This window comes from Thalassophryne amazonica, chromosome 10, assembly GCF_902500255.1.
Source record: "Thalassophryne amazonica chromosome 10, fThaAma1.1, whole genome shotgun sequence".
NCBI classification, from domain to species: domain Eukaryota; kingdom Metazoa; phylum Chordata; class Actinopteri; order Batrachoidiformes; family Batrachoididae; genus Thalassophryne; species Thalassophryne amazonica.
The window spans coordinates 74,684,109-74,699,212 of record NC_047112.1 but is presented as its reverse complement, the minus strand read 5'-3'; the positions used below and the strand labels follow the sequence as shown (position 1 = coordinate 74,699,212).

General features: G+C 42.5%; 1 protein-coding gene across 1 annotated transcript in view; it reads left to right on the top strand.

Annotated features, from left to right (window-relative positions):
• Window positions 1–619: 619 nt before the first annotated feature.
• The window catches only part of yjefn3 (YjeF N-terminal domain containing 3), a 185,330-nt gene continuing 170,845 nt past the window's right edge, over window positions 620–15,104 (top strand). Inside the window, exon 1 of the mRNA XM_034180282.1 lies at window positions 620–756. Coding sequence (XP_034036173.1) covers window positions 689–756 — 68 coding nt within the window. The 5' untranslated portion in view covers window positions 620–688. The remainder of the gene's footprint in view (window positions 757–15,104) is intronic.

Genomic DNA, 15,104 nt, shown 5'->3' with positions numbered 1-15,104 from the left:
GCATGACAAGTTGGTTTCAAAGAGCTTTTGTCTTGTGCAACAATGAACGGGCTAAATGAGTCAGAGTTGTGGGTATGTTCTGGCGTTGCATGTTGAACTGTCTTTGAGCAGGACCTGGCGGGGGGGGGGGGGGGGGGGGTTGCTGAGGTGTTTCATATTCACCCTTGTGGTTGCGTCCTTGAACACCCATCATCGAGTGAGAGGTGTTACAGTCTTCTGCGTGTAATTCAGTTAAGTGTTTTCACACTCTGCCACTCTACATTCTGCATCGAGAGACACTGTTGCCTCCAAGGAGTGTGCACGAACATGTGCTTGTATAAAAATGCGGGGGATGACCAAAAAGTGATGATCACAGCAGACCAAGCCAATCATGTGGCAGGCATCGTGCCTCCTGATTCTTAATTGGCTGCTTTGGTTGGTGAACGCAGCTGATGTACAGAACGAGGTGGGCACACAGAAAGAGGAGGAGGGAGAGAGAGAGAGAGAGAGTAATTACCTTTCAGGGGCTGAACCAATCAAAGACCACAGAGAGAGGAAGCCTGTTTGAATTCTCAGTCTCTTCCCAGGCACAGGGGCAGACTGTGCTTATTGAACCAGAGCCAGAGAGAACTAACAGAACTGCTTTTCTCCACTGCGGCACAGCTCATCCTTTCTCACAACATCTCATAGTGGTGCTGGGAGGAAACAGATGGACAAGATGAACCACAGCTCAGCTGATGCAGAGGCTGAAACCATAGAACCACTGCGTTACCTCAGGTAGGCATGTGGACGCAGACGGATGCTCGACATGGTTCACCTGCTGGGTTTCTTTAGCCTCATCTCCTGTTCTATTCTATTCTGAAGTGCATTGCATGTACAGGTCTTTTTTTTAACTGCAAAACACAGGGGAAGTTTGTGTGTGTGTGTGTGTGTGTGTGTGTGTGTGCTTGCTGCATAATTTCACAGTCTGTTTGAATCTGACCAAGATTTTGAAAGACTTATTAATTATTAAGGTAGATGGCTTGGCACTTACTCAAAAAGCTGGTACTGATGTTGGAAGATGTTTGCAGGAACACCTCAGGTCTGTCACCTAAATATGCAGAATACTTTCTGGTGGGCTGGTTCATCTTTGCCATTTTCCTGTTCAGTGAAGCCTCAAATTAAATTACAAATATGAGCGGTGTTGTTCAGTTATATGGCCCACATTTAATTTAGTGTTATCAGTCTCTGTGCCATTAAATAAGCCAAGTCTCAACTTCAAACTTTTTCGATACCTTGTGGATCAGACAATGAGTTTTTTTTTGGGGGGGGGGGGGGGGGGGGGGGGGGGGGGGGGGGTGGTTGCGAGAAATGTTCTGAACCACTTTAAATTCCAAATTCTTGTTGACAGTCATAGTCAAATTTGTGCCACAATAAAAGCAGCTCAAACAACAACACTTTAAAACTACAATGTGTAAGATTAGTGCCATCTAGTGGTGAGGTTACAGATTGCATTCTGCAGTTGCTGGTTCTGATTTTGTTTCCCTTTGTTTTCGCGTCAATGGTGACAGGAATTCCCGCTGCCTTGCGTCCTCTTGTGATAAACAATATGTATGATTCTCCATTTCACAAAAAAACAAACAAACAAAAAACAAACCAAGAAGAAATTTCAAACTTGTTAGCGTTCGCTAGTAACCAGTAGACCAGGGGTGCCCACAGTTTTTCAGCTTGTGAACTACTTTTAAAGTGATGATGTGTCAAAATGATCTACCTATATTACAAACACTAAACATACTGTACATTGACTCATCCATCAATTGAACTTAGTGAAGAACTGTAGTAAACTTAGTCCCAGAGTAATACTAGTAATAGTGAAAATTGTTATTATCAGTAGTAGTATTTAGGAGTGTGAAAAATTGCCTTAAAAAAGTGGACCTTTAATCTAGGAGTGTTGTGGTGGGTGGGGGGGTTTATTGACTTCCTGCACCCTCTTTCCATCTGGATTCACCCCTGGTTTGCCATCTGAGCAGGAACAATGGATAACGTGTGTTTATGCAAAAAGCACAACCTTATTGAGACGTAAGAAGGTTTGATCAGCGTTTTTTTTACATCATGCCATCCTCAGAAAGAGACTTTAGGCACATTTGGGGCAACAACAACAAAAAACCCTTAGTATTTGTTGTTAACGCGTTGTGGGTCTTTAGCTGTTTTTAGTTTAACTACAGCGAGGATGCTCACAGAGCGGCACAGAGTTTTAAGGAACAGAAAATTGTAGAAATGTCTTTGTCAAGCTGACTGCAGGTGTGCTGTCATCACTGTTGGGAAGGTGTCATAGCACGGACCCACAACAGGGGGCGCAAATGAACGGACAATGAATAAGCCAAAAAGGTAACAATTTAATGTTGTGATAATACACAACGAAACGTACAGTAATTTGCACAGTCAATTTAACACCAGGTGACGTGTGGGCAGGCTCGAAGATAGAAGACCCCCGACGAGAGAGAAGCCGCGTCCCACACGGCTTCCACCACCATCGGTCTGAAGAACACCGGAGCCGCCAAGTCCCGAGTCCCCAGGTGGCCTCTGTCTTCGGCTGTCGACCCTGGTACTGCTGGCAGAAAGCAGAAATATGATGAGTGAGTGTGAGTCCGCACACTCAGTAATTCTCAGTCCAAACACAGTTAGGAGGGAGCACCTCCACCTCCAAACTAGGTTATCACTCCAGCAGCTCCTGTTGTCTTCTTTCTGGATGGAGTGAGAGACGAAGACCGTCGTCCTCTCACTATCCGCCAATCTAGTCTTCCACAGACTTCACAGGTACGCGGCTGCACACAGATCACAGTTTAGATACACTGAATAATTATAGCAGAGAAGAATTACCTTGGTAATGGTAGTCGATTTCTCGGCGGGGAGGTGGAGTTGCAGTCCGGCTTTTATGGTGGTGATGATGAACGAGTGACAGCTGGTGCAGAGGATGAGTGACAGCTGTCACTTCTTCTGGGTCTGGCGCCCTCTCGTGCTTGGAGCCCGCACTCCAAGCAGGGCGCCCTCTGGTGGTGGTGGGCCAGCAGTACCTCCTCTTCAGCGGCCCACACAACAGGACCTCCCCCTCAACGGGCGCCTCCTGGCGTCCGGCCAGGCTTGTCCGGATGTCTTGCGTAGAACTCGGCCAGGAGGGCCGGGTCCAGGATGAAGCTCCTCTTCACCCAGGAGCGTTCTTCAGGTCCATACCCCTCCCAGTCCACCAGATATTACGACGGACGTCCAGGAGCCTGCGGACTGTCCAGGCAGGCTCCCCGTCAATGAGCCGGGCAGGAGGCGGCGTAGGTCCCGGAGTACAGAGGGGCGAGGTGTGGTGTGGTTTGAGTCGGGAAACATGAAAGACAGGGTGAATCCCCAGTGAAGCCGGGAGTTGAAGCTTCACTGCGGCCGGGTTGATGATCCTGAGGATTTTGAAAGGTCCAATGAATCTGTCTTTCAGCTTTGGGGAATCGACACACAAAGGGATGTCCTTGGTCGAGAGCCACACCTCCTGCCCGGGCTGGTATGTGGGGGCCGGGGAACGCCAGGGCGCCCTCTGGTGGTGGTGGGCCAGCAGTACCTCCTCTTCAGCAGCCCACACAACAATCACCACGCTTTGAGACACAGAGAGACGACGACAACTGTTTTTTCAACTCGGAGCTGCTGCACAAAATAGCGGATGAACAGTTTGTAGCATCAAACATTAAAAGTGGGCAGTTTGGCTACAGGCTAGTTTTAATGCCATGTGATCCACCCACACTATCTTTGCGATCAACCAGTCCATCACAATCGATGTACTACGCACCCCTGCAGTAGACAGTGCATAGTAGAGCAACCACTGATTCCTCTTCTCGTTTTTTTTTTTAAATTTTTTTTAGTCATACAGCCACACTGCAAAATGTACATATGTCCCTTTTGGGCTCCTGTATCAACATGGTGGTGGAACACTGTGGCCTCCATGAGGGACCCACTTCCATATAGATAAATGCTCATTCTAAGCTTCTGAAAACACATAGATTCATTGTTGTAGGTAATTATACAAAGGAGATGGCATAGTAGTTAAGCGGTGGGATTGAGAACATGAATGTGAGGCATCATTGTAAAGTGCTTTGAGCTTGTGACTCACATGGAAAAGTGTGACTATAAATGCAGTCCATTTTTCATTTATACACCAATGGACAGATGTTTATGAATGCTTCGTTCCATTTCTGCTAATAAACGCCCCTAAATCCTGCACACTTAACAAACAGAAAGAGGCTCAGTTACTATTGCACTTACATGGCCACTTTATTAGGTACACCTCAGTAGCACTGTTGCCTTCAGAACTGCCTTCATGGAAACGATTCAACAAAGTTATTCAGAGATATGATAACATCAGAGTTGTCATGCTTTCATGTAGTTTATGCCAAATTCTGACCTTACCAGCTGAACTCCGCTGCAGAAATTGAGACTCAGACTTTTTTTTTAATCATCCTTTGTTTATTGGTAATGAGCCCACTGTGGACTTAGTTTCTTGTTCTTAATGGACAGGTGTGGGCGTCTGTTGCAGTGGCTGATCTGCTTCACGTGATGCTTGACCAATGCAGAGATTATTTGGATCACATTTGAAATAGAATACGTCTTTTTGGCTGGTCACCACAGCAGATAGGAGGTGGAGCTGCATATCGATTTGGCACAAGTTGCACACAGGATGCCCTTCATGATGCAACTCCATATTACATGGAGAATGGGCAAGGGTGGGGTTTGAACCATGAACCTTCCACAATGGAAACAAGTGCACTTAACCACTTGGCCACCACCTCATCTTCAACCAGTCTGACCATTCTCCTCTGACCTCTGACATCAAATTTCACTCAAGGAACCGACAATGACTGGATATTTTCTGAATCATTCTCTACAGACCTCAGAGGTGGTTTTGTGTTCAAATCCTAGTAGATCACCAAATCAACTTATTTACATTGCGCTAAATCACAACATAAGTCATCCCAAAACATTTCAAAGGTTTCGGAAATGTTCATATTAGCCCATCTAGCACCAACAACCATGTTCAAAAAGACTTCCTTTTTCTCCAGTCTGATGCTTGATATCTCAGTAAACCTCTACAGGAGGTCGATGGACCCCCCCCAACCATCCGCCCTGCTCATTCATTTTAAAGGGCAGTACATTCAAGACTGCTTTAAAATGCAGTTTGTGCCGATGTTAAACCCCGGCAACATTCTACTTCTAGCTGACATAAATCCCAGATGTAAATTCCGAGCAAAACATTAAATCTAAATTTATCCTCTGCTCCACAATAGTGCTGTTTGATTAGGATTTAGTCTCTGTGCAGCACTTGGCGCTAAACACTAAGATAAGACACACACATGCGGCTGGCTGTGTGAAGCACTGTAAAAAAAATCAGGAAGGGTGTTAAATTCTATATGGTGAGATTAGTGTGTGAATGCCTGGCTGATGTCCGACCCCGCTGTTTCTGCCTGTGATTAAATGAGATGTGTTGTCTCTCAGGAGGAAACACCACTGATTGATTGTCTTCCTTCAGTGCACGTCGGCATAACCCGGCAGATGGCTTGTTCCTTTTCAGTTCATCATTCATCACTTTTATTAATTCAGTCAGTCAGTATTATTTAATTTCTTGCTGTATGTGAACCCGTCACTACCATATAACAGAACTACGCAGTCGTTCTTTTACAGGCAGTTGTCTTTAGACAAGTCAAGTGATGGATGCAAGAACATCGAGACTCAGTGTTTAGTGGCTGTGACGGGAGAAAAAGGTTTTTACTTGCGCTCTTGATTCCACAGCTTAATTTGAGCAAAGTTCTTTTCTGTTTTATTCTATTGTGAAGCATGTGCGTGTGCTTGCTATCCTCACGTGGAAATACATAAAAACATATATCGCCTTTGCAACGGGCTGGAGCAGCTGTACAGCATGCACATCGACAGACTGTGCCAGGTGAAAGGCATCATCAGATCATATCTACACTCAGCTGGCGATCTGAATGTCACGTCACCCACGTGAGCTATGGTCCACATGACGCAGTGTCCTTTGGCGTGCCACTTGCTGGGCATGCGGGGCTGGCTGGACACACGTGCCACTTGCTGGACACACGGGGCTGGATGGACACATGCGCAGGGCTGGCTGGACATGCAGGGCCAGCAGGGCATAATGAGAGTCCACTGCTTCATTCATTATTTTTTTTACCCACAGCAGTGGCACGATGTGTTGCCACACATTCCAGCTGCTCGCACTGTGTTCATGCACGTGCACGAGCGTGCACAAAACCATCTGCGCTGTATCGTGCACGCCCGTCTGACCGTGTGTCCCTCCAGACAGCAGGTGGAATGTTTCGCGATTACACATTTCGTTTATTGTTTGCGGATTTTTGGACGGTTCCTCCTTCTTTTGCCCAACTTCATTTTATGTGTGAAGGGGCCCTTAACTCTGGACGTCTTTCGTTATGTCCACCAAGGACGTAATAAAAACAGTGGCGGTTATTTATTTATTTATCTGTCTGTCTGTCTGTTAGCAAGATTACGTTGAAACTACTGCACGGATTTTGACAAAATTTTCACCATAGATAGATTTTAGGCCATGGAAGAACCCATTAAATTTTGGAGGTGATCTGGATTCTGGATCAAAATTTCTGGATCAAGACTGCACTTTGTATAGGTTTTGAAGGATTATGTCAAAACTACTTTACGGATTCTCACCAAATTTGCACCACAGACAGATATTAGGACATGGAAGACCCCACTGAATTTTGGAGATGACCCAAATTCTGGCTCAGGATTTCACTTTATAGGCTTTTAAGGATTGCATCAAAACTCCTGCACGGGTTTTGCTAAACGTTTCACCACAGATAGATATTAAGACATGGAACACTCCATAAAATTTTGGAGTGAATCGGGATCAAGATCCCAATTCTGGATAATTTCTTAAATTTTCAACAATTTGAGGATCATCTCAAATCTGCTTCATGGATCTTAACAAAATTTAAATTGCATGTGGCTGTCGTACAAAGAGCCTGTTAGTGTTGGATGTTGGCAGTGATCTGGATCAATATGCGGGTTCTGCAGCAGAAACATCACAATGTAAAACCAAGATCAGGAAGGCACAAATGTGTTTCATCTTGTGAATTAAATATCAGATTGAAACATCTTGATCAGTCGGACCATTCTGGATCAGTGTGCAGTTATTGCATTGTGTTGTAGAATCTGCATCCAGGTAAAGTCCTTGTCACAATGTCAATCACATATCTTTTGAGTCCTTGTCAATCCTTGGAAGATGTCAAAAATCTCAGATTGCTCTTGTTTGTTTTTTGTTGTCATTCAGTGCAGGCAGATAAAGCAAACCTTTTCCAGGAGCTTTAAAGCACATAATTATTCTCTTTGCACTGTCTGCATTTGCTTTCATCAAATGCCAGAACATCTGAAAATGACATCATCTATCGCTCAAAGGGCTTCAGTTCTCCACCACTTGATTGGCGTCCGTTAGTAGTCAGTGTCCTCCAGCTACTGATCGTGACACAACTATTATCACTTGCATTTCCACCATGTTTTTTTTTATTCAGAGGATTAATTAAAGTCTATAATTACTCATTACTGAATGGTGTTGATAATTATGCCAATTAAACTGAGAAGCAATGGCAACAAAAGCTTAGAGAGGATTTTTACCTCCACCAGCGGTTATGTTTTTGGCCCTGTTTGTTTGTTTTGAACAGCCTGGAGCCAACAATTTTTCATATATTGTTATGAATTTTTTTTACTGAAGATTCATATTTTAAAAATGTGCACAAGAGAAAGGATTCCTGTTCGGGCACTTCAAGTGTTGTTGGAGGGGTGTGTGTATGTGCTGTCTGAGTGCCATTTGAATTTTAGTTCAAGATAAACCAGCTTTTAAAAAGACAAACAAGAAAAACTAAAGCAGTGAGTCAAACTTCCAAGAAATTAATGTGCAGCATTATGAGCAAGAAGCACAACAGTCACAGTTTTTAAAAATCATACTTCACCTTATGTACTGCAGATAACATGTGCCTGTAAGCTGCCCTGCCTTTCAAGGTTAATAAGGTCATAATGCAGAGGGCAACTGTGGGTTTATCATAAGCAAATAAATGACTCAACCTCTGCTTCTACCAGTTATTTATACTTTTTTGTGTAGCCCATTGATGACAAAATTTCCAAAATGTGATGAAAGACTAACAATGGGCTGGAACACTCAGGAGCAAAAAAAAAAAGCAAAGTTCAAAACAGTCACAATTTACAACAATAACTAGAGCACCGCACTCGTAGAGCACAAACCTACAAATTCCACAAATTTTTACCTTGGAAAAAAAATTTCAAGGTCAAAGTCCTGTTAGAAGTGACTTTTCAGAAACTAAAATATAATGCAAAATATAGATCAAAAGGGCTTTTTAATGTTAAAGTTGCGGATCAGATCCAGATCAAACTTTCTCAGGTGATAGTGAGTGCCAGTCTGCACCTCACTTTCAAATATGAGAGTGATTGAGGCACGTTTGACTAAGATATAATGTAAAATATACATTAAATGGTGTTTTCAATGTTAAATTTAAATGGCCACAAAATCTGTAATCTGGATCAGATCCAGATCAAACTTTGTCTGGTGATAGTGAGTGACAGTCTGCACCTCACTTTCAAATATGAGAGTGATTGAGGCACATTTGATTAAGATATAATGTAAAATATACATTAAATGGTGTTTTCAATGTTAAATTTAAATGACCACAAAATCTGTAATCTGGATCAGATCCAGATCACCTTTGTCAGTCGATAAAGTATACCATTTTACATAACGCTCTCAAATATGAACGAAATTTAATCTTTATTGACAGTTATGAATTCAATCCATGTTAACAATAGGGATTTTGTACTTTGACCTAAGACCTTGAAAATTGAATCAGTTCTTGCCTATTAGGATGCGACTCTTCAGTAAAAATTTCATAACGATATATGAAAAATTGGTTGTTCGCAAACAAACAAACAAATGGGCAAAAACGTAACCTCCTTCAGCTTCGTTGGTGGAGGTAATTCAAATTTTGGACATGCATTTCTGAATGCTTCTGAACTGAAGCACATATTGGAATTTTATTAGTTTTTAACAGCAAGACAAAGCTGAATTTACAGCTCAGTATCTTCTTAGATGGAGTGTTGTATGGCTTATTTCAAATTTTCTAAAAATACCTGGCATGAACTTGGGTATTATGCTGCGTTCACACCGGGCGCGACGTGAGCAACAGCAGCGTCAGGTTGCCATGTATCCCCTATGGAACAACGTGTTTTGGCACCAAGTCATGCAGCGTGACGTGATGGACGTGAGTGAAGCGACGCGAGTGAAGCGATTTTGAGCGATTGGCGTGTTTGTGGCGCAATATTGCGTCGCATCACGTCGCGTTGCCCTCCTCCCCAAGTTGAAAAATCTGAACCTTTTCGTCTCATCACGCCGCAATGACCAATCAGGGACTGAATATGTAGTGACGTGGAGATGTCTGGAGTTTGACTGAAGATGTGATCATGTCCTGTCTCTGGTAGCAGCCTGTGAGCAGGACTTATGTCTCTTTTGTCCTTTATTTCACAATTGTGACAGAGTTTCTGGAGCGAACAGCAGCACCACAGCAGCGGGGAGCGGAGTTTCTTTTTCTTCTTATTTTACGTGTGCGCGCGAGCGAATCATCCTTGGAGATTATTTTACTTATTAACTACACAGATGTATAATAAAGCAAATGGTGACTGGTTTCTAAACACAATTATGACAGAGTTTTTGGAGTGAGCAGCAGCCCCACAGGAGGGGGAGCGGAGTTTCTTTCTTTTTTTTTCTTTACGTGTGCGTGCGAGCGAATCGTCTGTGGAGAATATTTTATTAATTAACTACACAGATTTATAATAAAACAAATGGTGACTGGTTTCTAAAAACAATTATGACAGAGTTTTTGGGGGAAGAGCGAGCAGCAGAGTTTCTTTTTTTTTTTTTAATTGTTTACATGTGCGCACGTGAATGGGACAGGAGGTCCACAAACTGGGTCCCGCAGAGGCAGAAGGACCACTGAAAGCGGCCGTCATCCAGACGCAGCTCCTGCAGCAAATAATGATAGTCCCTGAATTTGGAACGTCTCATGACATTTCTCAGCTTTCCAACTCGGAACTCGCTCCGTGTGATCAAGGTCCGTCATGTTAACTTAAGCAACTGTGCTAGTCTCACTAGATATACAGCCTTCTCAAAATTTGATTTGCAATGCTTGTAATTAGGTGTGAACAAGTGTGCATGGTGGTAGTGGTGCTAAGGACCTTACCTTGATGATACGTGAGAGGTCCCCAGCATCTGCTAGCTCCAGTACTATGTTCAGCTCATTGTCCTCAATAAAAGATGCATGGTACTTTATGACATTGGGGTGGTTTAATTGCTGTGAAGGTGATAGAAAAAAAATTATTTCAGAATAAAATAGTACAAGAAAGTGACAGCTCTCAGATCTTTCCATAGTCACATCTAATTTGAGGGTTACCATCATAATCCCTTGTGGAAGCTACAGATTGTTATCACCTTCTCACAAAGCCACAACGTATTAATAACAGACACCTCTAATGACACATCAGAGGCACATCATTTGATAATTGTCAGCTTATTGATAAAAATAAGAATGCACCATAAAAGCAAAAGTTCACAGTGTTCTGACAATTCTGTCAAATGCAAAGAAAAGGAAACCATTGCACAGTAGCTGTCCTGAAAGTCTTGAATCAGGTTTTCTCAAGATTGTAACAAGGTAAATTAACTTTTCACACTGCCAAATATTTATCTACACTGTACTTAAGATCACTACTGTAAATCATACATAGCAATTTATATGCTACCCAGTGGGAAAATGCTGTACAGTGCTGTTGTAGTTCTAGGAAACCAATGGATCCATCACTTGCAGGAGGAGAATACATCACAGGATGTACAAAAGATTTTTACATTCACCAGCTAATGCCAATTAAAGAAAAACGGTTGAATCCATTGGTAAGTGTGGCCCTAATGAGATGGTTTTGTCCTCAAGTGTGACAAAGCTGGGTGACATGTCACAACAACCCCTCTGTCTGTGATGACAACAACCCATGTGTGAGACACACACAAACACGCACACGCCTGACAGGCTTAGTTAACCGGAGCCGGCGAGCGGAATGGAAGCTCCTCCTATTTGATGACGCACCGGGGCAGATTTTCGCAGCAAAAGCAGAGCGACACACTGGGCGAAGGAGGTGCGTCCATCACCACGTGACCCCCGCGAATTTGTAGCACCTGATCGCGCCCGGTGTGAACGCGGCATTACAGTAAGTACACAAGATTTCACAAGAATTTTACTGTCATGGATGAGTAGTAAGCAAGTGGAATAGAGTGACAAATACAACAAATACAACTTTATTATCCAGTCAGGACTGGTTTGGGAGCATGTGCTGTCACTAGAGTGCCTTGATTGGATAGTGGCGTCAACTCAGAACATGGTGCCATTTTGGGTTCAACTGCACTGAACTACTGAATGAACCTTTAATGTTTTCAACATTTTAAAAAATCATGTAACCACACACAACACATCCAGGTACAGGTGCTATCAAAATAAATATAAAAATAGTTAAGCTATCAAATTTACAATTTATGATGATTTATTTAATTAATTGAAAGCCTGATTTATGCAGCTGCAGCTCTGTAACTCTGTGTCATGCAATGACATGCGTGACAGTTTTAAAGTTCTCCGTCTCTGGATTATGATTTATTCTGGACTAATTTGACCCTCAACAAGTTTTTCTTTCTACAATCATCACCACCAGATTCTTTAATTTCTGATCCATTTATCACCATGCACACTGTAAAAACTGTTATACAAGGTCTATTAGAAAAGTATCCAACCTTATTATTTTTTTCAAAAACCATATGGATTTGAATCACGTGTGATTGCGTCAGACAAGCTTGAACCCTCGTGCGCATGCGTGAGTTTTTCCATGCCTGTCGGTTGCGTCATTCGCCTGTGAGCAGGCTTTGAGTGAGGAGTGGAACGTCGTGGAATTCCTCCGCACGTCTGTCTCAAGGTGCCGAAAAAGTGCTGATGTCCACGTCTTTTCACAATTCCTGTGCTAGTCAGACGACGTCCCGGATAAAACACAGCGTCCAGTTTGGAAATGAACGGCACATTCCACTGTTACAGGAGTTTTTGTCATGGAAAGAGGAGCGGAGGCTTCGCGAATCCATCGTGATGCGCGAAGTCTCCGCTCGGCTTTCCATGACAAAATCTCTTGTTAAAAGTGAAATCTGCCGGAAAATGGTTGATGTTCAGCTCTTGTGATAACCAGAGAAATGGCACACGATGGTCACGGATCCAGACAGCCATCCGTTTAGAAATGAAATGGTCGTTCAGCCTGTCGATGGCGGCTTCGGAGCGCGACGCGCCCCACAGCCGCTGGGGGCCGTCCTTAAAGCGACAGTAACACTCCTTATTCTCTACCAAGCCCGTAACATTTTCACCGAAAGCCAGATAAATTTTTCTAATGGTTTCCAGCTGCCAGTCTCTAACAGTTTCTGAAAAAATTCTGATGGAAAAAAAGCCCAAATCATTCCGCCATTTCCTGGCAATGAAACAACGACGAGGGGGCTGGACCACTCCTCACGCATGCGCACGAGGGTTCAAGCTTGTCTGACGCAATCACACGTGATTCAAATCCATATGGTTTTTGAAAAAAATAATAAGGTCGGATAATTTTCTAACAGACCTCGTAATATGATGGCAGACGAAGGATTAAAAACAGAAAAGTGTCAAATCACAGCCTTTTGTGTCTGATTAACAGCTGCACATCAGTCTTCAGGTCCCAGTCTGAACATGGTTTGAAAAACTAAAAGTTCGGACTTTTAATCACAGAAATTACTCCTGTCTCACTTATCAGCGAGTGTCAGAGCTGAACTTTAATTTGAACCTCTGCACATCCAGACTGCTCAGAGTTTTTAATGGAAATACATTGTGATCAGAGGCACCAAACATCTACGGGAATCCTGCATCGGGACGTGTGCAGCATTAATGACTGGGTCCAACTTTCTTCTGAATTTTTTTTTCTGCCAAATGTATTAGCTCCATTATCAGAATGTTATCTGTGTGTGCACTGTAAAAACTACTAAAATATGATGAGATCTGAAGGATTGAAAACAGCAAAGTGTGAAATCACAGCCTTTTGCTGTGTCTGAGGATTTAACAGGTGCACGTCAGGCTGCGGCTCCGAGTCTGAGCACGGTGTGAAAAAATAAACGGTCGGACTTTTAATCACGTAAATGATTCCGGTCCCACATGCGAGGGGTTTAATGGAAATACATTGGGATTGGACGGGACATTTTATCGATGTGAGCAAAAAATCTGCTGTACAAAATCAGTTATATATGATGTTTATTACATGGAAAACAATACAAAAACTTCACCCCTCCTACAATTTTGTTTTTATGTGTAACATAAAAATTACAAATAATGGGATCTCAATCTCACCAGAATTCTAAAGACTTTCATTTTTTTACGTAATTATTGTATGGCCTTGCCTTACAATATAAAGCGCCTTGGGGCACTGTTTGTTGTGATTTGGCGCTATATAAATAAAACTGATTGATTGATTGATTTTCCTGCACAGACATTGCCATCACCATCTATATATTCATCTCTGTTTGTTCAATTTTAGCATAATCTTGGTTTATTTATGAACTGCTGGACATTATCGACGATGCTCGTCACCCTCTGTACATCAGCAACCAGAGGAGCCTCTTCAGCCACAGACTACTCCTTCCCAAGTGCAGGACCAACAGACTGAAAAACTCCTTTGTCCCTCAGGTCATCAGACTGTACAACTCCTCACTCAGGTGGAGGAGGACTAACAGCAAGACAGAGGACGGGAAGGAGAGGAACAGTAGTAGCCAGTAAACCAGTAGCGAGCAGTATTTCTGGTATTTATATTTCTATTTACAGTTTGCAAATTGTTTTTTACTTCTACTTTTGATGCTCTATGTGCTTCTTACCCTGTGTGCTGCTATACAATGCTGCTGGAACCTCAATTTCCCTGAGGGAGTCTTCCCAAGGGCTCAATAAAGTTCTATATAATCTAATCTATCCAGAACGCTAAGACTTAATTTTCCTGCATTTTTGTTGCCATCTCCAAACACTTCTGTCCAGCAATGCCATGACTCCATAAACTCTTGCCAGGTGTCTCTCGATCTCAAAAGCAGAGGATCCAGAAACATGAATGTCATTGCCAAGATAAGTGAATCTTTCTAGATTTCACTGAGTATAGATACACTTCTGATGGACGACTCCAGGAAGTCATTAAAAGCCTGGATCTTTGTCTTAATCCCACACAACTAGAATAACTACAATTTCACAGCCTTGAGACGTTTCAACAAAGAAAAACTCGCTGCCTGATGAGTGTTTTTGTTATTGAAATTGTATTTGTTTCGTTAAACATGCCTTTGTTCCAGTTCAAATACTTAAATAATTGTAACTGTTCAAGAGACTTAATCTGCTGTTCACTCATCTGCAAATTGGTACCTGTGTTAATAAAGTCTTGAAAAAATACCAAGGCACTCATCTAATAAAAAAGTTGAAATGCCTTTATTTTATGGGCAAATCATAATTAAAAAATGCACTTCAACACGTTTCGGCTAAAAGCCTTGGTCAGGAAGTGAACACTCATTCTGAGACAAGTCTGATTAAAAACCTCAAAATAGGTGGGTCAGCAGGTGTGAACAATTGGATCATCACTTATCCAGTGAGAACAAAGTCACATAAAGGGTATTTAAAGCTGAAACAAAAAACAAGAGTGGCCAACAGGGGGCCTAGTGTCTGCCCAGCAATACAAAAATCTATAGATAATATGTCAAACATACAATACATTGCATATTACTAGGACAATAAACTCTTTAAAGGAAAAGGCAATATTCTACATCTTCATTGAGACCCGGGTATATAGTTGCTTTTAATCTGAAAATCCAAAAGGTCTCATGTTGATTCAGTTGTTTTATCCTATTGCCTCCTCTTATAGTTTGTGGTATGTGATCAATGCCAATAGCTCTTAAAATAGAAGGATCACTATTATGTTTGTCCTTAAAATGACGAGCCATA